Source organism: Haematobia irritans, chromosome 5 (assembly GCF_050003625.1).
Source record: "Haematobia irritans isolate KBUSLIRL chromosome 5, ASM5000362v1, whole genome shotgun sequence".
Lineage (NCBI taxonomy): Eukaryota > Metazoa > Arthropoda > Insecta > Diptera > Muscidae > Haematobia > Haematobia irritans.
The window spans coordinates 56,538,121-56,563,097 of record NC_134401.1 but is presented as its reverse complement, the minus strand read 5'-3'; the positions used below and the strand labels follow the sequence as shown (position 1 = coordinate 56,563,097).

General features: G+C 35.6%; 1 protein-coding gene across 5 annotated transcripts; it reads right to left on the bottom strand.

Annotated features, from left to right (window-relative positions):
* Positions 1-6,787: 6,787 nt before the first annotated feature.
* On the bottom strand, positions 6,788-16,665 carry LOC142241316 (uncharacterized). 5 transcript variants are annotated; one of them, XM_075313078.1, is made up of 4 exons: positions 15,691-15,891; positions 15,457-15,602; positions 14,826-15,339; positions 6,788-7,652 (listed from the first exon to the last, which is right to left on the bottom strand). In XM_075313078.1, the coding sequence occupies exons 3-4, from the start codon at positions 14,834-14,836 to the stop codon at positions 7,151-7,153; spliced, it is 513 nt and encodes a 170-aa protein (XP_075169193.1). In that variant the 5' UTR covers positions 14,837-15,339; positions 15,457-15,602; positions 15,691-15,891; the 3' UTR covers positions 6,788-7,150. The 5 variants fall into 5 exon arrangements, with proteins under 5 accessions (XP_075169193.1, XP_075169194.1, XP_075169195.1 ...); XM_075313079.1 differs by having other exon boundaries at positions 15,502-15,602; XM_075313080.1 differs by lacking the exons at positions 15,457-15,602; positions 15,691-15,891 and adding an exon at positions 16,301-16,665.
* Positions 16,666-24,977: the final 8,312 nt, after the last annotated feature.

Below are 24,977 nucleotides of genomic sequence, written 5' to 3'. Positions count from 1 at the left end.
AATAACATATTGTTTTTGGAAGACAACATTATTGAATTTGGATAACATATATTGTTTAGACCAATATGCTTTCAAACATATTATATATTGGAAGAGATCAAACATATAAATGTTTGGGCAATACCCAAAAATGTATATGCTTGAAGCAAAATATGTTTGGGAGTATATGTTACAGAAGCGATTTTTTATGAGCGTGCATATACCAACATCATGTACCAAATTTCAGCCGGATCGGATGAAATCTTCTTCTCTTTGAGGCTCCGCAAGCCAAAGCTGGGGATCGGTTTATATGGGGACTATATATAATTATAGACCGATGTGGACCAATTTTTGCATGTTTGTTGGAGACCATATACTAACACCATGAACCAAATTTCAGCCGGATCGGATGAAATTTGCTTCTCTTTTAGTAAATAATATAGAAGGTTCAGTGGTTAAGACTAGAAGTGCCCATATGTAATAGGTACTTTTAGTTAAATGTGGTATCACAATGGACTGAAAAGTCTAAGTGAGCCTGAAATTTAATCGGGCTGCCACTTTAACCTAACCTAACCTAACCTAGGCTCCGCAAGCCAAATCTGAGGATCGGTTTATATGGGGGCTATATATAATTATGGACCGATGTGGACCAATTTTTGCATGGTTGTTAGAGACCATATACCAACACCATGTACCAAATTTCAGCCGGATCGGATGAAATGTGCTTCTGTTAGAGGCTCCACAAGCCAAATCTGAGGGTCCCTTTATATGGGGGCTATACGTAAAAGTGGACCGATATGGCCCATTTTCAATACCATCCGACCTACATCGATAACAACTACTTGTGCCAAGTTTCAAGTCAATAGCTTATTTCGTTCGGAAGTTAGCGTGATTTCAACAGACGGACGGACGGACGGACGGACAAGCTTAGATCGACTCAGAATTTCACCACGACCCAGAATATGTATACTTTATGGGGTCTTAGAGCAATATTTCGATGTGTTACAAACAGAATGACAAAGTTAATATACCCCCATCCTATGATGGAGGGTATAAAAATAAATTTATTTAGGCGTGAACAGTTTTTTACTAGCATTTAACACCATCGCTCTAAAATGCCTTTTATTTTTCGTTAATAATTCATTTTAAAGAAAATAAACTTTTTAAATTGTTTTAGCTGCAAAAGTCGAACTTAATGCCCGCTTTTATATTTGAAGGTGTCCGTCAACTCCTCGTGGACTACTTATTAATAAAGAGGAACTAAACTTTGTTTTTATATATTTTACTGTGTAATTTTTCACTATTTCCTCCTTATTTCATTTTACTGTCCCAACTCTAAAAAGAGTATAGTGCCCTTTCTTTATTTTTATGAAGACCCCTGATTTCTTTTAACGAACCAAGAAAAAAATTGTGCCCATAATGCCAAAATGATAAACAAAACACATGTCCACACATACATAAAATGCTGCTCTCAAGGCGAAAACATATGCTGTTTGTTTTTCAAATGTCTATTCTCTTGGTTCCGAATGTCCATTCTCTTTATTCAAATTAAATAATATTTAGACTTAAGCATATCACATTTTTGGCCTTATCATAAAACAGTTTTCCGAAACAACATACAACATTCTTTCGCTGTGTTATGTTGATATCTTTTGTCAACTCTCCCGGTTCCCATCTCTATTTATTTCTCTATACTCTCTCTGTCGCTTTGAATAAAATATCACAACATATGTATGTTTAGTCGAAATTTGTAAATTTATATATGTTTGCATTCACACATATGATTTATATGAAACATTCATGCCCCAAACATAATATATTCTAACATACTAACATAGATGTCCCAAACATTTAGTGTTAGTTTAGGAACATTACATGTTTGCACTTAAATATATTGTGTGTTAAAATTGTGCCCGAAACACATTTTGTTTATATTGGAACATATGAAAAGAATATTTTTCTAAGAGTGCATGCATGAATTGGTTCATATCAGTCCATAATTATATATAGCCCCCACACGGATGAAAAAGACTGTTTTTCATATGTTTGGCTATGAACATTATATGTTTGGAACACAAATTTTTAAACACAATATTCTTGATTGCAAGCATATAATGTTCATAAACTAGCATAACATGTTTGGGACATATATGTTAATATGTTAGAACATATTATGTTTGGGACATAAAATGTTTGTAAATATAATATGCTTGGATGCAAACATATATTAATTTAGAAATAGCCTATAAACATATATGTGTTTAGTAGCTTGGAGCGCTATTTAACAGGGAGCGATATTGAATTAAGTTGGTGGTTGTTGCTTGTTATTACAAAATTAACATTTTATTTCCCCTTGGGCAATTGATCAGCTACTTCTTTGATCCTTATAAACTGTGTGGTCCGCTGTTCGAATCCCCGTCCGGCAAAAGGTAAAATTAAAATAAAAAAAATCATAAAATTGAATAATTTCTTCTACAATGTTTGTATTACAGAAAAAGGTGCTAAGAACTAAAAAATCTCGTGGAAGTGAGATGTGAAGGGAATATACAATTAGGCAGAAACAAAATTTTGAGCATTCAGGTCGAAAACCTATGTTGTTAGCACCTATATTACCTGTTTATTTTCATAATTCATTATGATTGTAAATAAATAAATAAAATTTTGAGAATTTTTTTTTAAGCATATAATAGTTTTGGGTGCAAAATGCTTCCAAACATATTATATGTTCATATAATAACATATTGTTTTTTGAAAGACAACATTATTGAATTTGGATGCAAAAATACAAAATGTTTGGAACTTAGACTACCCAAACATATTTTGTTTAGACTAATATGCTTTCAAACATATTATATATTGGAAGAGATCAAACATATAAATGTTTGGGCAATACCCAAAAATGTATATGCTTGAAGCAAAATATGTTTGGGAGTATATGTTACAGAAGCGATTTTTTGTGAGCGTGCATATAAACCGATCCCCAGATTTGACCTCCGGAGCCCCTTGGAAGAGCAAAATTCACCCAATCCGGTTGAAATTTGGTACGTGGTGTTAGTATATGGTCTCTAACAACCATGCAAAAATTGGTCCATGCCGCTCTTAGAGGACCAAAATTCATCGGATGCGGTTAAGATTTGGTACGTGGTGAAATTTTGTACATTGTGCAGTATATGGCCGCTAACAACCATGCCAAAATTGGTCCATATCCGTCTATAGTTATTTATAGCCGATCCCCAAAAGTAATCTAGCAAAATTTTATTTCTATAGAAAATTTTGTCAAAATTTTATTACTATAGAAAATTTTGTCAACATTTTATTTCGATAGAAAATTTTGTTAAAATTTTATTTCTATAGAAAATTTTGTCAAAATTTTATTACTATAGAAATTTTTGTCAAGATTTTATTTCTACAGAAAATTATGTAAAAATTTTATTTCTATAGAAAATTTTGTCAAAATTTTATTTCTATAGAAAATTTTGTCAAACTGAATTAAATAGTATTTAATCGACCTTTTTTGTTTATCTATACTCCGTATGGACTAACTTACAATTGAGTGGACGGTGTTAAGAAGTTTTAAGATACCATGCCATCGACAAGTGTTACCGCAACCCAAGTAATTGTGGATGACAGTCTTTAGTACAAGTTTCTATGCAATCCATGGTGGAGGGTACATAAGATTCGGCTTGGCCGAACTTACGGCCGTATATACTTGTTTCTTTATCCGAAATCGATAAACTTTTCAATGAAGTCGTTGTGTCCTTATATTTTACATGAATGAAAATTTTGTTTAACTAAGGTAATTGTGAAAAGTTCTTGAAAATTAATGAAATAATTTTGAATAACTTTTTGTATCCTGACTATTTTAAATATACACTGAAAAAAACAGTGACCGCACCAGAAAGGAAAATTTTCCTTAATTCTAGAAAAATATAGGTTAATTTTAGAAAATCTTAACTAAACTATATTATGAACGCAGATGTCACACCGATTTAACAAAATAAGTAAATAGTTTTCGACAATAAATTAGACACAATTATTTATTTTTTTCACTTGTAAAGAAAATTTCGTAGTGTGAAGGTAAAAGTTGAAGTTAAATTTGCGAAAATATCTTTAGTTTTGTACGAAGTTCAAGATGGGCGCAGTATTGGTAAAATTTAAAAATTTTAAGAAATTCTTAACTATTTTGTGGGAGACATGAATTTAGTAAATCTTTCTGCTTCATTTGTGTATAATTTTTCCCCATTTTAAGTTAATTTAACAAACGTTCGCAAAAATACTAAAGACAAGAAAACTTTTTCAAAATATAATTGTACCATGAACTAAAATATAGTTAATTTGGTTTTAGTGAAATACAAGGTAGGCTTTAAATCTAGGATCAATAAAATTCAAAAAATCATTTTTGTGATATATTATTAAAGCTATTCATGTACAAACAAGTGCCAGTTAAAAAACAAGTACGGAAAGTCTAAAGTCGGGCGGGGCCGACTATATCATATATAGCTCCTACCTTCAGATTTGGTAGGAGCTATATAAAGGTTTATATTCCCATATACAAATAGTATGAACCGATTTGGACAACATTTTTTAAACTTTCACAAAATGTCTAAAATTTTAATTGCAGTCTCAGTGCAAAATTTCGAAATGAAACTTTGGCCTCCGTGGTCATATGAATATGGGAGTTATATCTAAATCTGAACCGATTTTAACCAAATTTCGCATGTGTTGCAAGAATGTTACTCCTAATCTCTGTGCAAAATGTCAAGTACATCGAAGTGCAATTTTGAACTCTGGGGTCATATAAGTGCGTATCGGACGAAAGATATATATAGCAGCTATATCTAAATTTGAACCGATTTCAACTAAATTTGGCATGCATAGTAAAAATGTTATTTCCATTCTCTATGCACAATTTTAAGTAAATCGGAGGAACATTTTGATCTACGGTGGTCATATCTGTAAATCGGACGAGAGATATATATGGGAGCTATATCTAAATCTGAACCGATTTCAACCAAATTCGGTATGCATATTTATAATGTTACTTCTACTCCTTGTGCAAAATTTTACGTAAATCGGGGTAAAACTTTGGCCTCTGGGGCCATAGGAGTTTAAATTGCGCGAAAGCTATATATGGGAGCTATATCTAAATCTGAACCGATTTCAACCAAATTCAGAACGCTTATTTATAATGTTAATTCTACTGTGCCAAATTTCACGTAAATCGGAACAAAATATTTGCATCTGAGACCATAGGAGTGTAAATCGGGCGAAAGCTATATATGAGAGCTATATCTGAATCTGAACCGATTTGACTGATATTTTGCAAAATTTACGAGACTCACGATTATACGAAATTGGAAGATCGGTTGATAAATAAGTAATTTATGACCAGATCGGTTATAAATATATATGACAGCTATATCTAAATCTGAACCGATTTTTTCCAAAATCAATAGAGATCGTCTTTGAGCCGGAAAAGGACCCTATGCCAAATTTGAGGACGGTCGGACTTAAACTGCAAGCTGGACTTTGCACACAAAAATACATCAACTGACAGACAGACAGACGGACGGACGCCAAATCGACTCAGAATTTAATTCTAAGCCGATCGGTATACTAAAAGATGGGTCTATGTCTACTCCTTCTCGGCGTTACATACATATGCACAAACTTATTATAACTTGTACCACAGTAGTGGTGAAGGGTATAAATATCAAATTACAACAGATACTTCAAATTAAAAAGATTTTCTTAATTCAAAAAAAAAAAAACTTTAAACCAAAGATGCAAAATCTTTAATAAGTTTTAGCATACGTTTTAAGAGTTTTTATCTTAAACATAAAGATTCAATATATCAGTTGATTTAAAGTCGATTTCTTTGAATTATAAATGTTGTTCTTTACTTTAAGGAAAATTTGCTTTATTTCAAAGGTATACGACTTTTACAGAGGTCCTAAATTTAATGAAAAATTTTTAGAAGCAAAGTATGTATATAAACTTTCCTTTAATTAAAATTCCATTATTTTAATGAAATTTGGCCTTACTAGTGTGTAAATTGTATTAGAATAATTATTTTTTAGTGTAGCATCCCTTAAATTTTTTATAATACAATTACCGTATGGATAATACAATATAATACAATTACCGTATGGATAAATAAAATATATAAGCTTTCTATAAGATGCTTCGTAATTTCGTCCAATTCTAATCCATCAGGTATAACACAAACAATTTATCATATTTAATGACTTTACTTCTAAACTTCTCCAGAATGATAAACACAATTGGCTACCATGCAAATTTAAGTGAAAGATAATGCATCCAAAACCCATGGCATTTATCGAACTGGTAATTGAGAATGTTAGGATTAAATTTCACATGACAGATATTGAGTACGAAATTCATGTAAAATTGTTGTCGATTCGAAAAACAAAATTCGAAAAAAACAGCAATAACGACAACATGATGATAACAGCGATGATGGTATAAAGTTGCCTAAAACAAGAGATTATGCCAATAAATCCATGCTGTAATGTGAGTACTTTAACAGATTTAAAGAACATTTAATTTCCCAGGGCAAACATGATTTCTCACTGTATAAATCCTGACTGGATTGAAGTTTGAGCTAAAGCCTCAATGGAAAACTAATGTTTTCGAAACTTCATAAATTAATTAAGGAACTTAGGTCCCAATATATTATATTTGATGCTGGAACTTAGGTTCCTTCTCTTGAGTGAGCACTAACCAAGTGTTACACAATTACTTACATTGAGAAATGTAATAAATGCCTTACAGATATAACAAAATGTTTGGTTTATGGGTAGATGAACAAGAGTTATTTTATTTTTCTATAATAGGTGTGACTGCTTTGACTGCTGAATCCAGAAAGAGGGAGAATTAACTTTATAACATGGGAAGGCAAACTCGTAGGAAAAGGAATACAAAATTGTGGAGTTGCCATCAGATCTATTTTTCTTTTGTTTTTTCTTCTTTATCCTATTACAATTCATATTTTAATCTAGTACAATTCAATTCTATTACTACGTAACGGATAGCTTACACCTAATAAATTCAAAGTATTTTAATTTGATTTAATTTCATTTAAAGATAATTCATTTCATACAAAACTCCATTAAACATCCTCCCGGCCTTGGCCAGACAGGCCAATTATTTATTGTTCGAGGGCATCTTTTAATCGCTGCAGTGCTTCCATGGCGGTCCTCAAAATTTCACGACGTGGGGAGGTTCTTGACACTCGAGTTCCTTTTCGTTTCACGTCAACTAGTCGCATCTGTCTATTCTGTTTTACCTTAACATTGTCGCGAATCCGTTGGCGATCTATTGCTTCTCGTAGAATATTTTCTTGGACACGACGGCTTGTGATGAGGTGTCTTACATCAGAATGAACACGTCCTCTTTCTATTTCATCCAACGTCACTCGAGGAAGTGCGGCAATGTGCAGTAGAGTGTGATGTTCCTCTCTGCAATGTCGACAGGCAATTTCAGAGGTGCATTCGTATGTCCGGTGAGAACGAGCCAGGCAATTTACGCAATATCCGAGTCTCCTAACTTCCCTACGGCGACTTCCGACATCCATGTTGAGAAATTGTCTGCAAAACCGGAGTGGATGATAACGCTTGCAGAGAAGACATTGATGAATATTGCTAGGGGCCCTGTGAAAATAAGTAAAATTAAGTTTTTTTTTTTTTTTTTTAAGAGAAAGAAGACAATGACCAGAATACCAACGACACTTTTAATTTTGAAACGAGAGAGGGAACCGTATACTAGGAATGTTGTAAAAAATAAGAGAAATTAGGATTGAGTGAAAAGGGGACATAATTTAGTAATATCGCGTGTTATGGGTCCACGGGCAGTACGAACGTCTACAATCCTCACAAATCCATCAGAACTTGGGTGAGTCTTAGTTACTCTGCCGAGCCTCCAGTCACAGGGCGGCATCTGGTCATCTTTTATCACCACCAGTTGTCCGATTTTAATGTTTTCTTGAGGGGTTTGCCACTTATATCGTTTTTGTAGCTCTTTCAGGTATTCATCTTTCCAGCGTCTGGCAAATAAGTGTTGCTGAACTTTTAAACGTTCCCAGCGATCGGGAAAGGATAAGTTGTCTGGCAAATTCTCCGGAAAGGCCACGAGTGGTGCACCTTTTAAAAAGTGGCCTGGTGTTAACGCCAAAAGATCTGTTGAATTTTCGGTGATTGGAGATAGAGGGCGTGAGTTCAGGACAGCCTCGATTCGAGTGAGGAGAGTTATGAATTCCTCAAAATTGTACTTAGTATTCTGGGTTACTTTCTTGAAATGCATTTTGAATGATTTAACCCCAGCTTCCCACAAGCCACCCATGTGGGGGGCATTTGGAGGTAAAAAAGTCCATTGCATACCTTGAGGGATATATTTTGTGTTAACATCTTGAGCGGCTGTTTTGATGAATTGAGCGAATTCATATCGAAGAGTTCTTTCAGCTCCAACAAAGTTTGTTCCATTATCAGACATAATTTTCTTTGGAAGTCCTCGTCTACTGACAAATCTTGTGAAAGCGGCGAGAAATGATTCGGTGGATAAACTTGAGCAAAGTTCCAAATGAATCGCTTTGGTGCTAAAGCATACGAAAACGCAGACATATCCCTTTTGGTATGGAGCCTGCCTTATGGTTGAAGTTTTAATTGAAAAAGGTCCCGCAAAATCGAGGCCCGTGTATGTAAAGGGTAATGAAAAAGAGCTTCTTTCTAAGGGAAGCGCGGCCATTATCTGATTTTTTACCGTTTGCTTGTAGATAGTGCATATTTTACAGCTACGTATATAGTTTTTGACAGCAGATCGGAGTCTAGAGATATAGAATTCCGCGCGAATAGTCCTCATCATTAAACTGTTTTCCGCGTGCAGTAGAAGTTCGTGGATGAACTTAATAAGTAACTTGCAATAATGAGATTTGACTGGAAGTATAATTGGATGACGTTCGTGATAAGGGAGATTAGAGTTTGCTAAACGGCCGTTCGTTCGAATAAGTTTTTGGTCATCCAGAAACGGGTTTAGGGTATACAGAGAGCTTCTTTTGTGTACGGATCGTGATGCCTCGAGCAATCGGTATTCTTTTGTATAATAGCATTGTTGAGTTAAACGAATAAGATTATTTTTCACTTCCACAAACTCAGTATTAGAAATATCCAATGATGTAGGCCGGGGCTTTTTCTTCAAACAATTATAAAAACGGATGATATAAGCAATGACTCTTACCGCCCGATCCCATCTTGAAAACCGTTTTAAAATTTCATCATCTGCTTCTACCAGGTGATGGGTCTCGATTTTCCGAGTTTCTGGGAGGGTTTCCTCGTTGACCCGAGATTTTGGCCAATCCTCTGGATTTTGACGCAACCAATGTGGGCCGTGCCACCACAAAGAATTATCTATTAAATCTTCTGCGTAACATCCTCGAGATCCGAGGTCTGCAGGATTATCGCCAGACCTCACATGTCGCCAAGAACAATTGCCAACATTTCTTATAATCTTAGCAACTCGATTCGCTACATACGTCTTCCAAGTACATGGTGGTTTCGTTAACCAAGAAATAGTAATAGAAGAATCACACCAAAGATAAAGTTCAATATTCTTAAGGGACAGTTCTGACAAAACATGTTTGGTGAGTTGAGATAATAACACAGCACCGCAAAGTTCCAATCTTGGGAGACTAACAGGGTAGAGGGGGGCAACCTTTGTTTTAGACACGAGTAAATGTGACTGTACTGCATTTACACAGTCTATTCGGAGATAAATGGCAGCGCAATATGCTTTCTCGGAAGCATCGCAAAACCCATGTACCTGTACGTTGTACGAAGGACTGAAGGCAACCCATCGGGGGATCGATATACGAGAAATTTGGTTGAGACTTCTGACAAACTTATTCCATTGGTGTAAAATCTCCGGTCGCACATTTTCATCCCACTTTGTGCCCTCCACCCAAAGCTGTTGGAGCATGATTTTGGCAGTGATGATAATGGGAGAAATCCACCCTGCGGGGTCAAACAGTTTTGACACATTAGAGAGTATTTTACGTTTAGTAATAGCGATAGGAATATCAAATGGATCGATACGATACGAGAACCTATCTTCCAACGCATTCCATTGTATACCGAGGGTTTTTGTATTGCTTGTTTCATGAAATTTGAGAAATTTTGAGTCTAAAGTGTTTTCTGAAGGGACGGATGAAAGAATGGGGCCATAATTTGCGGTTATTTTCTTAAGAGGAAAACCACCGGTTTTGAGCATAGCAATTAATTGTGCAAGAGCTTCAATGGCGGACTCGGAATCATGTGCACCTGATAGAATATCGTCAACATAAGTATCATTCGTAAGAATTTGAGCAGCATATGGGAAATCACTAGCCGAATCTTTAGCGAGTTGCATTAGAGTTCGAATAGCAAGATAGGGAGCACAGTTGACACCAAATGTAACTGTTTTCAGTGCATAATCATTTATAGGACTATTAGGGAGCCGTCGGAACAGAATTCGTTGATAATTGATGTCTTCCTGGTGCACTAAAATCTGTCGGTACATTTTCTCTATGTCGCCGGTAAAAACATATTTATAAAGACGCCAGCGTAAAATTAATGCCATTAAATCGGTTTGGAGTGTGGGGCCTACGTGCAATATATCGTTAAGAGATTTCCCTGAACTAGTTTTCCTTGAAGCATTGAAGACCACGCGGACCTTGGTGCTCGTGCGCTCTGGCTTCACTACCGCGTGATGCGGTAAATAAAAAGATCTAACCGAACCATTCTCGTTTAGTTCCTTGGAAGAGACCAATTGCATATGGTCAAGAGTCGAGTACTCTTCTAAAACATCATGATACGCCTTCCCGAGACCAGGATCTTTTTTCAAGGAATTTTCCATCCTAATATACTGCGTGAGTGCGTTAGACCTTGATCGTCCCAATGGGGACTCTATTTCAAAATTCTCTTTAAAGGGGAGTCGTACCACATACCGTCCATCTGCGTTTCGTGTAGTGGTTCTCTGGTAAAGACTCTCGCAGTATTCGTCGGAAGCCGAAAGAGGACCCTTGTCGACCATCTCTTCCTGCTCCCAAAATCTCCTCAACTGTTCACTGATCGGATCACTTATCATCTCAATTGTCTGTATAGAAAAGGAGGTAATCGATGGAACCGTGACAGGTCCGCTTATAACCCAACCAAAGATAGTCGACTGAGCAATTAAAGATCCGCAAATGTTCCTAACTCCATTTAGCAATATTTGCGGAATGACATCACTACCGAGTAACAGATCAACGGTTCCTGGAGTATGAAAATCGGGATCTGCCAAATTCAGATCATTCAAATCAGCTGAAGATAATTCGGTACTAGGTACAAAAAAATTGGGTAAGAGACGAGTGATTCTCGGGACCACAATTGCATCAATTATCACATTACGGTTGTAGATAGTTGAACAGAGCGATATAGAGCACAAAGAATTCGAATTGGCAACAACTTGACCACCCATTCCGTGAATCCGAAAGCTTCTACGTTGAGTCGGAAGCAACAATTTCTGTTGGAGATTTTTCGAAATAAAAGTCTTCTCCGACCCCTGGTCCAAAAAAGCACGAGCCCTAAAAAGGTCACCATTATGGGTTAAAGTAACCATGGCTGTCGGTAAGATAGTGTCATTCCGGGAGGAATTGGAGGTATATGATGAAAAATGCGAAGAAGTATAAGAAATGGGTACTTGTTCAGCCGTCTGGGACGATGACTGTGCCTCTAGTGTTGAAGGCTGGCCATCGGTTTCTAAAACTGTAGTATTACAAGATTGTGGGGATTGATTCGAGGCGCTAGCTCGAGATTTCTTGTTCTTAAAGTGTAACATGGTGTGATGGTTCCTTTTACACTCCATGCAACCGACCTTGCTCTTGCAATCCTTCCTCAGATGTTTGTATGAGAGACAGTTCAAACACATACCGTTCTGAGATACGAAATTGTTCCGAGAGGTAGGGCTGAGATCGCGAAACTTGGCGCAATTTCTAAGGCTATGTGCCTCCTGGCTGCAAAGTTTACAAACAATGTCCGATTTACCTCCGGTATGAAAGGAATGAACCTCTGGTCGTTTACCACCACCCTTGGTCCCGTGTATACTATACAGCCGTTCTACGACTTCATACCGATCGCATAAAAATCTGTCCATTTCCGTCCAGGTTGGCAACTCCTTGTGTGACTTCAGGGACTGCTCCCAGAGAGACAAGGTTTCATGAGGTAATTTACTAGAGCACAAGTGTACTAATATTGGATCCCAGTCCTTAGTAGAAATGTTATGTGTCTTTAGAGCCGCCAGACAATCATTTATGGTTGATTGAATTCTTTGAAGAGCCTCACTGCTCTCCACAGAAACAGACCTTAGGTTCAAGAGAATCCTTAACTGATTGTCTACAAGTATTCTCCTGTTCTCATACCTACTTCGAAGGGCCTCCCACGCCAACTCAAAATTCTCACCACACAGCTGATATTTTCGAACAATACCAGCCGCATGACCCTTCACCTTGAGACGGAGATGATAAAGTTTCTGCACGGGAGATAATTTGGGGTGATTTATGTATACCGCAGTAAACATATCTCGAAATGAGGGCCATTCCTCATATCCACCCTGAAAATCTTCGGTGTCGCACGGAGGCACTTTGATACAACTAAAATTCGAAGAAGGGTCTGAAGGTTCAAAAGATACTGTTGCACGAGAAATGTCATGAGGTGGAACGAACGCCTTCTGCAAGTCCATCATTCTCGCCTTGCAATTGTGAAAACTTATGGTGCAAGTGCTGTACTTTTCCCTAGCCGAAGCCGCAAATTCCTCTGTCAGCTTTTCCCCTTTTGTGGTAAACAATTTCCTATATGTCAACTGAACATTTGTCCACCGTTCATGAAGGTCTTGTAGTGCAACTTGTAAAGAAGAGTCCGTATGTTCATCTCCCGGTCTGTTTTCGAAACCGGCGCAGAACATAATTAAATCATCCGTATCGAAGATGAAATCACCCTGTAGGCTTTCCATGGTGAGATTGGAGCAATCGAAGGTATAGTGGCAACCCGATATTTCAGGATCACTTAGACCATCCAGTCTGTTAAAAAATTACAAAGAAAAGAGCTTCCACCTGGTCACGTCCGAGTCTCGTACACGAGCAAACAAGTATCCCGAAATTTATTTATGTTTCAGTTCCGTGGGAACAAGTACGAGATATCAAGATTTCCCTCAGTAAATATATCCAATATTCCGGAGTCTGTATTCGTTCTAGTTCCACAGGAACCAACGCAATACCACGTGCAAATTCAATTCAACTAATATACATATATAAATAGAGATTAATATGTGTTTCAGTTCCACGGGAACACATGCTATGAGAAATTGAAAATGCAAGAAAATGCAAATTTCATATAAAGTATACTTCAAAATATCTGTTGGTTTCAGGCAAAGCAAAAAGTAATTAATTGAATTCCAGCTATCTTTCCAGTATTCACTAAATGCTTTTGAAGTGACTATGAAAATATCTTCTAAAAATGTATCGACACATTCAATCAACCGAGTCGAAATCGTGTAAATATCGAGGAAATAGTACGATATAAATGAGAATCTGCAATATGAGATTTGTTGCAGAAAAGATTAAGTACAAAAAAGCTCGTATACCCAAGTTGGTCGTGAAATATTCCAAATGGTGATTACGTTCCCATAGTGTAGGTTGAAAAACAAGATAATATAGAACGTGTGAACATCCAAAACATTTTTCTTCTGGGAGAGGATAAATGTGACAGTTCCCCAGTCAAAACCAAAGTGAATTCACCGACACAGACATCTGACACAAATATCTACAAAGCTCATATTCGTGGAGAGTCAACTACGCCTTTTCAAGGACATGCGGACTACAAAACCGTGTCACCAAAACTTCCGTCAATAGCCCGTCGGCGGATATACATATAATGAAAGTAAATAAGAGAAATATCCCCCAACTGATTAAATGAGCCTCAAATTTTTTCTTAACATTCGTGATTGGAGAATAAAATATTTCAAAGGGAACAAGATATTTAATAGGGGTTCATGTCTTTGATATATTCCCAATTCCATTAACAAAAAATGACACTAAGTAAATATACACCCTCCAATTTTTCGATTTCGGGTTAAACTCATATGAATCTCAAAACTCCAATTGGGGTTAGAAATTCTTCGTTGTCTGCTTATTTCACACAAAATTGCAGTATTGCATTCATATTTCATTAAAATTTTCTCATAAAAACCAAAACTTCCCAGTACAAGAGCTTGATCTTAATATTGTGCTTATAAAAGGAAATTCAACTCTTGATATGTGAGTTCACGTAATCAATTGAAGAAAATATCCTTTCAACAGAGTTCATAAAAGATAATTATGCGTATAATGAGTACATACAATATAGATGATACTGGTTTTAAGTCCATTCATTTCATAATGTATCGTATTATCAATATCGAAGTTATCCAATACTTTGTGTGTATGTGGTAACGATACAAATTTGTCATATGGATGCACGACCCTTAACAATCTCAATGAAAACAATGTATGTGTCTAGAATATAATGGTGTTCAAAGTCCCTAGTCTCTTGGACTGAATTTCTGATTGAATTTATTAACATAGGTCAACCTATTGGCTGATGGGTTCATGTAATCGCTAAATAAATATTTTTCATCACGACGCAAGCCGTTTCGTTTCATTGACCTTCCATTATATGGACTACTTTGTTATCCTTTTATTAACTGTCGTTAGTTCTTTTTAAATTCCGGTTTCGTTGAACTTCAAACCAACTAAACTACATATGAAAGGCAAAATGACTTACGTATAGTTCATCTTCGGATAATATTCAAAGTATCCGCGAGGTTCCAATCTGTACTCACTCCGAATTTTCACGGTCGTTTTTTCTTTAAATATACCAAATATGATGTCGTTCTAGCTTTACTGGGTGTCTCAGCTTAAAAACTTGCTAATCAGGTTCTATGAACTGGAAACTGGTGGTGACAAACTAAGAGCTTTGGTCGAAGAAACGATTTTCGATTTGGAGCATGAACTGGTGAAAATGATGAAATGTTGTTTATCGATGAAATGAGGGAAATGACTGTGGGTGAGTCTGATGCGGTCATGCAGTGGTGATGTTGTTGTTAAACATGTTAGATATCGGCCAGTAGAAAATAAATTTGAGTGGACCAATATCTGGGTCTAGAATTCATCTTAGGCTCATATGATTAAGGTGATTGCTTCCTTCGTATGTATCTACAAACCCAGATAATTATGTCGTCTTCAAAATATCCAATTAACTTGATTTCAATTTGGTCACAGCTTTCTTGGGCGTGTACCTAAAATAATTGAGAATTAACATCTACAACAGTAACAGTGAGGAGTGCGTTGGATCATGAGCAAAATGTCTTCAAATAAACGCCTTTTTTTGTAATCTATTTATGTGTTATACAAACCGGTACAAATATTATGAAAGCTACGATTTTGCTGTGTTGATTTACTTAAAACACGCTTCGCCACAAAGTTTTTATTGAGGACGATAAAAATTCCGGTATTCGTTACCATGCCAAGCTTGTAGGTATCATTAGCCGCAGACAACTTCCTACTTGAAGAAAACAACGAACGTTACAACCTTTTTTCCAACACTTAAAAGAAAATGCAACGTGGTTTATCGGGAAACGTGCAATAACCTTTTTTTCCAACAAATCCAGCCAACAACTTTTCGCAGCTTCACTGCGACGTATTTCTCATTCCCTAAATTTCAGACGGAATATATTTTTATATCAGAATATAATATTTTCTTCTCTCTTCTTATTTTTCTACTCCACGCAGATATTAACGCTATTATTTATATTTTTTCTTTCTATTCTCGATGAGGTTATCCAAAAATTTGCCGCTTTCTTGCCTTTTTTTTTTTTCTTTTTTGTCGTATGAGTTCGTAGTCGACAGCAACTATATCGGCGTTATTCTGACAGTCATTCACAGTAAACTTGCTGTTGCCAGATAGAATTGTACATTCAATTGGGAATATAATGAATTCATGTAAATTACATCTTCCTTTGTTTTTGTTTAAATAATAAATGGAATATATCCATAGAATGATTAACTGTGTAGGTTCGAAGGACCATGTATAAATCCTGACTGGATTGAAGTTTGAGCTAAAGCCTCAATGGAAAACTAATGTTTTCGAAACTTCATAAATTAATTAAGGAACTTAGGTCCCAATATATTATATTTGATGCTGGAACTTAGGTTCCTTCTCTTGAGTGAGCACTAACCAAGTGTTACACAATTACTTACATTGAGAAATGTAATAAATGCCTTACAGATATAACAAAATGTTTGGTTTATGGGTAGATGAACAAGAGTTATTTTATTTTTCTATAATAGGTGTGACTGCTTTGACTGCTGAATCCAGAAAGAGGGAGAATTAACTTTATAACATGGGAAGGCAAACTCGTAGGAAAAGGAATACAAAATTGTGGAGTTGCCATCAGATCTATTTTTCTTTTGTTTTTTCTTCTTTATCCTATTACAATTCATATTTTAATCTAGTACAATTCAATTCTATTACTACGTAACGGATAGCTTACACCTAATAAATTCAAAGTATTTTAATTTGATTTAATTTCATTTAAAGATAATTCATTTCATACAAAACTCCATTAAACACTCACATTTAGGGATGCTACCACACAGGATACTCTGCAAATGTACACACACAGCCATACACAAACACGGGTCACCACTAGCGAACACACCCACATATTCATACACATCGAAGTATCAGTCTCAGACGCCAATCGCGTTAATGTATAGAACACACAGCAGCAACAGCCGTTAAGAGAGTGCGAGCAAAGTGCAAAATGTACCTATTTAAGGATGTTTAAGGATACGTGCTATATATTTTGGAACCCCGCTATGTTGACACACTCTTACAATAACATTGACCAAATGTGTGTGGGTAAGTGTATGCAATTTTTCAAGTGTGTGCGTGCGTATGACAGTGACAAAACCCCACAAAAAAGTTTTCCCATTTTTTTCGTTGTTGTTCAAACATGCTCGTACAGCGGAAATGTAATGCGGGTAAAATAATACCCTTCACCACGAACAACAAAAAAGGACAAGAACGTGATGATGAAAAAATAAAAAAAGAAATCAAGAATCTTCCAAAAACAAAACAGCCAGCCCTCCAAATCTATACAGCCACATTTACACTTAGTCATACACCATATGAATGAATTAATGACAATGTTCGAAGGCTTCTCCATGGGGCCTGAAGATTGGCAAATAACTGTAATCAAAAAGGGGTTAATTTTTTTTAAGTGTGCTTCGAAGCCTTACAACAGAGAATTTCTTTGTTTCGAAATAGGCTTCCTTTTCTGGGTAACACAAATTCCAGTTTGGATGAATAATGTTCAAAGGGAAATTTTGTTAATGTTATGTAGTGGTCGCGATGTGTGTGTGCTCTGGGACACTATGTAGATTCAACACTATTTTGTATGAAAGCTTTCACAATTCCACTAACAGGATTAATGCCTAACATTGTTTTATCTCTTCTAAAAAGGGGAAGTCCAAACGAAATCTCTTATACGCTTAAAATTACAAAAGCTCAGCCTTTACACTGTTTACAACAATGTACAAAATAAGGTTCAGATAAATTTGGGAATTTTATACCGCATTTTTTATACGCAACACAATTTAATAATGAAGTTATCGTGCTGAAATTGTCACAAAATTGTGTTATATCTGCAGGCAGGTTTAGTATCAAGATGAGCTATATGGCCCCATGTTTCGATCAGAGAATGAAAAACCAGTGTTGCCAATTTGGTGCTTTTAACACCAAATTTAGTGCTTTTTGATATCTAAAAAGCACCAAATTGCCTTTTTGGTGCCTTTTCCAAAAAAGCACCAACTTTGTGCTTTCTGGCATTTTCATTTAGTGCTTTTGGTGCTTTTTTTATTTTGAACAGTATTAAGTTTAATTGATACAAAAATTTTGATTAGACTTTCAAGAGCCGAAGAAACTCAAATTTATTGCCAAATATAGAATTTGATTGTTATGAAGTTGGTGTTGATTATTATACCCACCACCATAGAATGGTGACGGGGGTATAATAAGTTTGTCATTCCGTTTGTAACACATCGAAATATCGATTTCCGACTATATAAAGTATATATATTCTTGATCAGGGAGAAATTCTAAGACGATATAACGATGTCCGTCTGTCCGTCTGTCTGTCTGTCTGTTGTAATCACGCTACAGTCTTCAATAATGAAGCAATCGTGCTGAAATTTTGCACAAACTTGTCTTTTGTCTGCAGGCAGGCCAAGTTCGAAGATGGGCTATATCGGTCCAGGTTTTGATATAGTCCCCATATAAACCGACCTCCCGATTTGGGGTATTGGGCTTATAGAAATCGTAGTTTTTATCCAATTTGCCTGAAATTTGAAATCTAGAGGTATTTTATGACCATAAAGAGGTGTGCCGAAAATGGTGAGTATCGGTCCATGTTTTGGTATAGTCCCCATATAGACCGATCTCCCGATTTTACTTCTTGGGCTTATAGAAACCGCAGTTTTTATTCAATTTAGCTGAAATTTGAAATCTAGAGGTATTTTATGACCATAAAGAGGTGTGCCAAAAATGGTGAGTATCGGTCCTTGTTTTGGTATAGTCCCCATATAGACCTATCTCCCGATTTTACTTCTTGGGCTTATAGAAACCGCAGTTTTTATTCAATTTACCTGAAATTGGAAATCTAGAGGTACTATAGGACCACAAATACGTGTGCCAAAATTTGTGAGCATCCGTCCATATTTTGGTATAGCCCCCATATAGAGCGATCTCCCAATTTGGGGTCTTGGGCTTATAGAAACCGTAGTTTGTATCCAATGTGTCTGAAATTGGAAATCTAGAGCTAGTTTAGGACCATAAAGAGGTGTGCCGAAAATTGTGAGTATCGGTCCATATTTTGGTGTAGCCCCCATATAGACCGATTTCCCGATTTTACTTCTTGGGCTTTTAGAAACCGTAGTTTGTATCCAATTTGTCTGAAATTGGAAATCTAGAGCTATTTTAGGACCGTAAAGAGGTGTGCCGAAAATGGTGAGTATCGGTCCATATTTTAGTATAGCCCCCATAAGAACGATCTCCCGATTTAACTCCTTGGGTTTCTAGAAACCGTAGTTTATATCTGATTTGCCTGAAATTGTAAATATTCTGATATTTTAGGCTCACAAAAACGTGTATCGGATTAAGTTTTTATCGGCCCATTTGGTAATGCCTCTATATAGACCGACTTCACTTCTTGAGGGTGTAGAAGGCGCACTGATCATGAAAATTGCTTGAAACTCAATGTAAAATTTCCAGATTTTACTTCTACAGATTTAAGATTTCAAATCAAGACATTATTTTATAATTTTCTTGCACACTCACAAGAGATGTTGGTGATTCCTCTAAGACTCAAACAAAAATGGTTCTTATAAATCCAGAATCTGATATAGTCCTCATAGGTGAAATCTTTAAATTTATCTTCGGGAAGTGTCCTCAAGCCCTCCTGAAATTTCAAAAGAACCCCTAATATTTGGTTCATGGTGGTGGGTATTTAAGATTCGGCCCGGCCGAACTTAGTGCTGTATATACTTGTTTTTTAATTAATATTGTTATTTAGGGTATTCTGTAGGAGTGTCGAATTTTTGAATTTGGTAAAGATGTCATTAAAAACGTTTGTATTATATTCACAAAATCACGCACAACTGAAATAAGCAATAGACTCCTTCCATATAATAATATTTTGAAAGAGTATACTTGAATAGCGGTTCATAATGGTGAGTACTAAGTTCGAGTTTTGCCGCTAAAGTGAAAACTATATCACTAAAAAAGGCATAAAATTATGCATATTTGCTGCAAATTTTATTATAACTTGATGGGGAATAGCCAAAAGCAAATTTTCGCAAAGTTTGTATTCCTTAAAATGAATTATTAAAGAAAAGTAATTGTGAAAAAATTACTATTTTAGCAGATAAACTCGATCTTAATACCTTAACTTCTTAAAATGCCATTCACAAAAGTAAAAGTTCTATAATACATCTTCCGAAGTTTTTTTTTTTTTTTGGTAGAGCATTTAATTTTCGATTTTGTGGTGGAAGATGGTATGTTAGAACTTATATATTTTTGGTGCTTTTTGGCCTTGGGGAGTTGGCAACACTGTGAAAAACAGTGTTCACGAGAGAGTACTTCCCAAAACTTACTCATATTGGTAAATACTTTAAATTGAATCATACACTGAAAAAAATATTGACCCAATGTAAAAGATTATGCAACCTAAAGTTTAGGACACTCAATTAAACAATGTTAAGGACAATTTTCTTTTAAATAATGAAAATTTAATTAAAAGATAGTTTATCATGTTTGCTTAAATTTTTTCATTAAATTTAGGACACGAATTATGGAGTTTTGCGTCCCTCTGTTAAAATCGTATATCTTTGAACTAAGGAAATTTTTCTTTAACCCTTGTGTATGTGATAACACTGGAAGCGATACCAGCGTGATGAGGTCCCGTGGGACCTACAATAAAAAAGGATGGTAGAGAGGTTATCCCTACGATATTTTTCGATCATTTACTGTAGGTGGACTCTTCTATAATGCACAAATTGCATATATAAACATTTGGTTGTAATTATAGAGTTTTATTTAATTTTTAATAGGATACAGATAATGTTAAAATTTTTGATTAGTATACTAGTGGCCCTGATGTTTGACGCAGGCGTGGTACCTATAAGTATCCTTATACGTACCAAGCAACAATATATTGTTTTTGTAGTTGAATGTTCTTAACAAACTGGATTTTTGAAGGAAAAACAATACGATTTTTTTAGTGGCGTTCGTTTTGCTCGCAGTATTATGTGCACAGTGGTTGTTTCAAACTTGGTCCAAATTGATGCACATCTTGCCCAATTCCAGGAGCCGATAGGTCTGGAAAATGTATTGAAATATAAAAACTTATTTCGACCACGATTTCCATGAAGTTTGTATCACAATGGACTGAATAGTCTAAGTGAGCCTGAATCTTAATCGGGCTGCCACTTTAACCTTTAACCTATGAAGTTCAAATAACTTTTTTTGCACTTTTACTCTCACTATATGGGATAGATCAACGGAAGACATAAAATTATGTACTACCAAGCAACGAAACCAATGGAAACTTCAAAAATGACAAATTCTTCCAAATAAAGGTATTTTCTGAAAGGATGTTAGTGTTATTAATTGTTCCAGATACGAACATCGCAATATCTTTACACTGCTTTTTAAACTGTGCTAAAACCACTAATGTAATTAGTAATAGGTCCCATTGGACCTCATCACGCAGAATCGCACTAAACTTTTTCAAATACCTATAAAAACCGATTTAATGATTCAATCACATAAAAATTTAAAGTTTTCAACTTTAAACACTTCATTACAAGAAGTCATAAACCATCAAGCTGAAATTCATATAAAAGATAAAGTTATGTATGAATAAAAATCAAAAAGGTCCAGCGGGACCTCATCACGCACAGAAGGGTTAAAGCAAAGAAAAAAATTTAATTGAAAGAAATCGTTTTTTAATTAACTGACATATTGAATCTTTATTATTATTGGGCTATATTTATTTAAGATAAAAACGCCTTAAATATAGGCTAATGCTTATTTTGAGAATTTTGCATGTTTGGTTTACAGTTTTTTTTTTTTGTGAAATTAAGAAAACATTTTTTACTTTAAAGTATTTGTTTTAGTTTGGGTTTTTAATTATTTTAATCATTAATAATAACTATTTTAATGGCTCGGAATCAATACCAATATCCTTAATGGAATGTTAAAATCTTCGCAACCAAGTAAACTTGTTTGTGAGTGTAGATTATAAATTACATAAATGGTTCAAAAAATTGCGAAATTCAATTTTCAGCGGAGCTGCTCTTTAAATTACAGTTTGGAACTGACTCTTTTGCGGGAAAACGAAATATTATAAAATTAAAGATTGCAGTTGACACACATACGGGCAGAAACGGATCATTTATGCAGTCTATAATCTATGATTTATATGAGTGACATGTATATCAGTGCTCATACTCGCTTCGCTATGTACATTTTTTGTGTAAAGGTGGGTATTAAGTTCGAGTTTAAGGTGAGTATTAAGTTCGAGTTTAGCCGCTAAAATCGTAATTTTTTCACTAAAGTGAAAACTAAATCAGTACAAAAAGGCATAAAATTATACATTTTTGTTTCAGATTTCCTTATAACTTGATGGGGAAAGCCCAAAGTAAATTTTCACAAAATTTCTATTCCTTAAAATGGATTATTAAAAAAAAGTAATCGTGAAAAAATGACGATTTTGGCGGCTAAACTTGAACTTATCATAACTTTTTCACGATTACTTTTCTTTAATAATCCATTTTAAGGAATACAAACTTTGTAAAAAAATGTCTTGGGCTATTCCCCATCAAGCTGTAATATAAAAAAATTTGCAACAAATATGTTTAATTTTATGACTTTTTTACTGATTTAGTTTTCACTTTAGCGGCTAAACTCGAAATTAATACTCACCTTAAAAGCGGAATTTCGGATGAAATTCTAAGGTATAGCGAGCAAGGAGGAGGCCCTATGTAAGGCGATACGTACCATAAAAAGGCTTTCTCTGTAACGACGCTGTTATCCCACCTCAGTAATGCTGATGACATTTGTGAGGGTTTCAAAGCTTCTCTAAGTGGTTTCACTGCAATGTGGAACGCCGTTCGTACTTGACTATAAACAGGAGGTCCCTTGTCATTGAGCTTAACATACAATCGGACAGCACTCAGTGATAAGAGAGAAGTTCATGACTGTGGTATCACAATGGACTGAATAGTCTAAGTGAGCCTGATACACCTAACCGAACCTAACCTAGCTGTATGTGCTGACTTTTAGGGAGCTTCGAACAACGTCAGCATGGTCACACTTTTCAAATATGTTTACGTACATTTAGTTCCAGGATCTGTAAACGACTGGACAGCCCATATGCCAAGCACAGAAGGATAAGCTGTGCTGGGAACTCCACAGTGAGGTATATTATCGCCACTACTGTGCACTGGGTAAAAACTATACACGACCTTCTAAGAATTATAGCTAAGGAGGGATTTGAACCAGCTGGGAACGGATCCTAACAGACGTTGCAAGAGGGCAGAAAAGGTAAAAATGGAAGAAAATCGGGTGATAAGAGCAACTTCTAAATCGACCTTCCGCCCATCCATTAGAATCCATTAAAAATTATAAAAAAAATTATAAAAATTATTTATTTGGCATAATATCACAGAATTTTTATACCCTTCACCACTACTGTGGTACAGGGTATAAGTTTGTGCATTTGTATGTAACGCCAAGAAGGAAAAATCTGAGACCCATCGTTTAGTATACCGATCGTCTTAGAATTAAATTCTGAGTCAATTTAGCGATGTCCGTCTGTCTGTCTGTCTGTTTGTCTGTCTGTCTGTCTGTCTGTCCGTCTGTCTGTCTGTTGATGTATTTTTGTGTGCAAAGTACAGCTCGCAGTCTTAGTCCGATTGTCCTAAAATTTGGTATGGGGTCCTGTTTCGGCTCAAAGACGACCCCTATTGATTTTGGAAAAAATCGGTTCAGATTTAGATATAGCTGCCATATATATTTTTCACCGATCTGGTCATAATTGGCGTGTATATCAACCGATCTTCCTCAAATTCCGAACATCCCAATATTTTATGAGTCTCGAAAAACTTGCAAAATATCATTCAAATCGGTTCAGATTTAGATATAGCTCCCATATATAGCTTTCGCCCGATTTACACTCCTTTGTCCACAGAGGCCAATTTTTTGCTCCGATTTAGTTGAAATTTTGCACAGGGAGTAGAATTAGCATTATAGCTATGCGTGTCAAATTTGGTGGAAATCGGTTCAGATTTAGATATAGCTCCCATATATAGCTTTCGCCCGATTTACACTCATATGACCACAGAGGCCAATTTTTTGCTCCGAATTAGTTGAAATTTTGCACAGGAAGTATAATTAGCATTATAGCTATGCGTGTCAAATTTGGTGGAAATCGGTTCAGATTTAGATATAGCTCCCATATATAGCTTTCGCCCGATTTACACTCATATGACCACAGAGGCTAATTTTTTGCTCCGATTTAGTTGAAATTTTGCACAGGGAGTAGAATTAGCATTGTTGCTATGCGTGCCAAATTTGGTTGAAATCGGTTCAGATTTAGATATAGCTCCCATATATATGTTTTTCTGATTTCAACAAAAATGGTCAAAATACCAACATTTTCCTTGTAAAATCGCCACTGCTTAGTCGAATAGTTGAAAAAATGACTCTAATTTTCTTAAACTTCTAATACATACATATCGAGCGATAAATCATAAATAAACTTTTGCGAAGTTTCCTTAAGATTGCTTCAGATTTAAATGTTTCCCATATTTTTTTTTACTAACATTGTGTTGCACCCTAGTCCATTAGCCGACTTAAATTTTGAGTCTATAGATTTTGTAAAAGTCTATCAAATTCTGTCCAAATTGAGTGATATTTAAATGAATGTATTTGGGACAAACCTTTATATATAGCACCCAACACATTTGACAGATGTGATATGGTATCGAAAATTTAGATCTATAAAGTGGTGCAGGGTATAATATAGTGGGCCCCGCCCGACTTTAGACTTTCCTTACTTGTTAAATTTACATCCAAAACATTGATTTCGGATCACACCTAAAGAAGTGATCCAAATTCAGTGCACCGGCTGTTGAAATGGAGGACTTCCGTCCTATGACAAGCCTATGTTAAATTCATCGCTTCTGCGTCAATTTTGCACCACTTCCGGATCCAAAAAGAACATTTTCATTAGAAATCTCAAAAAATGGTTTATAATTTTATTCACGAGGTAGTTCATTTTTGTTATGAAAGATTGTTTTTTTTTTTTGTGTA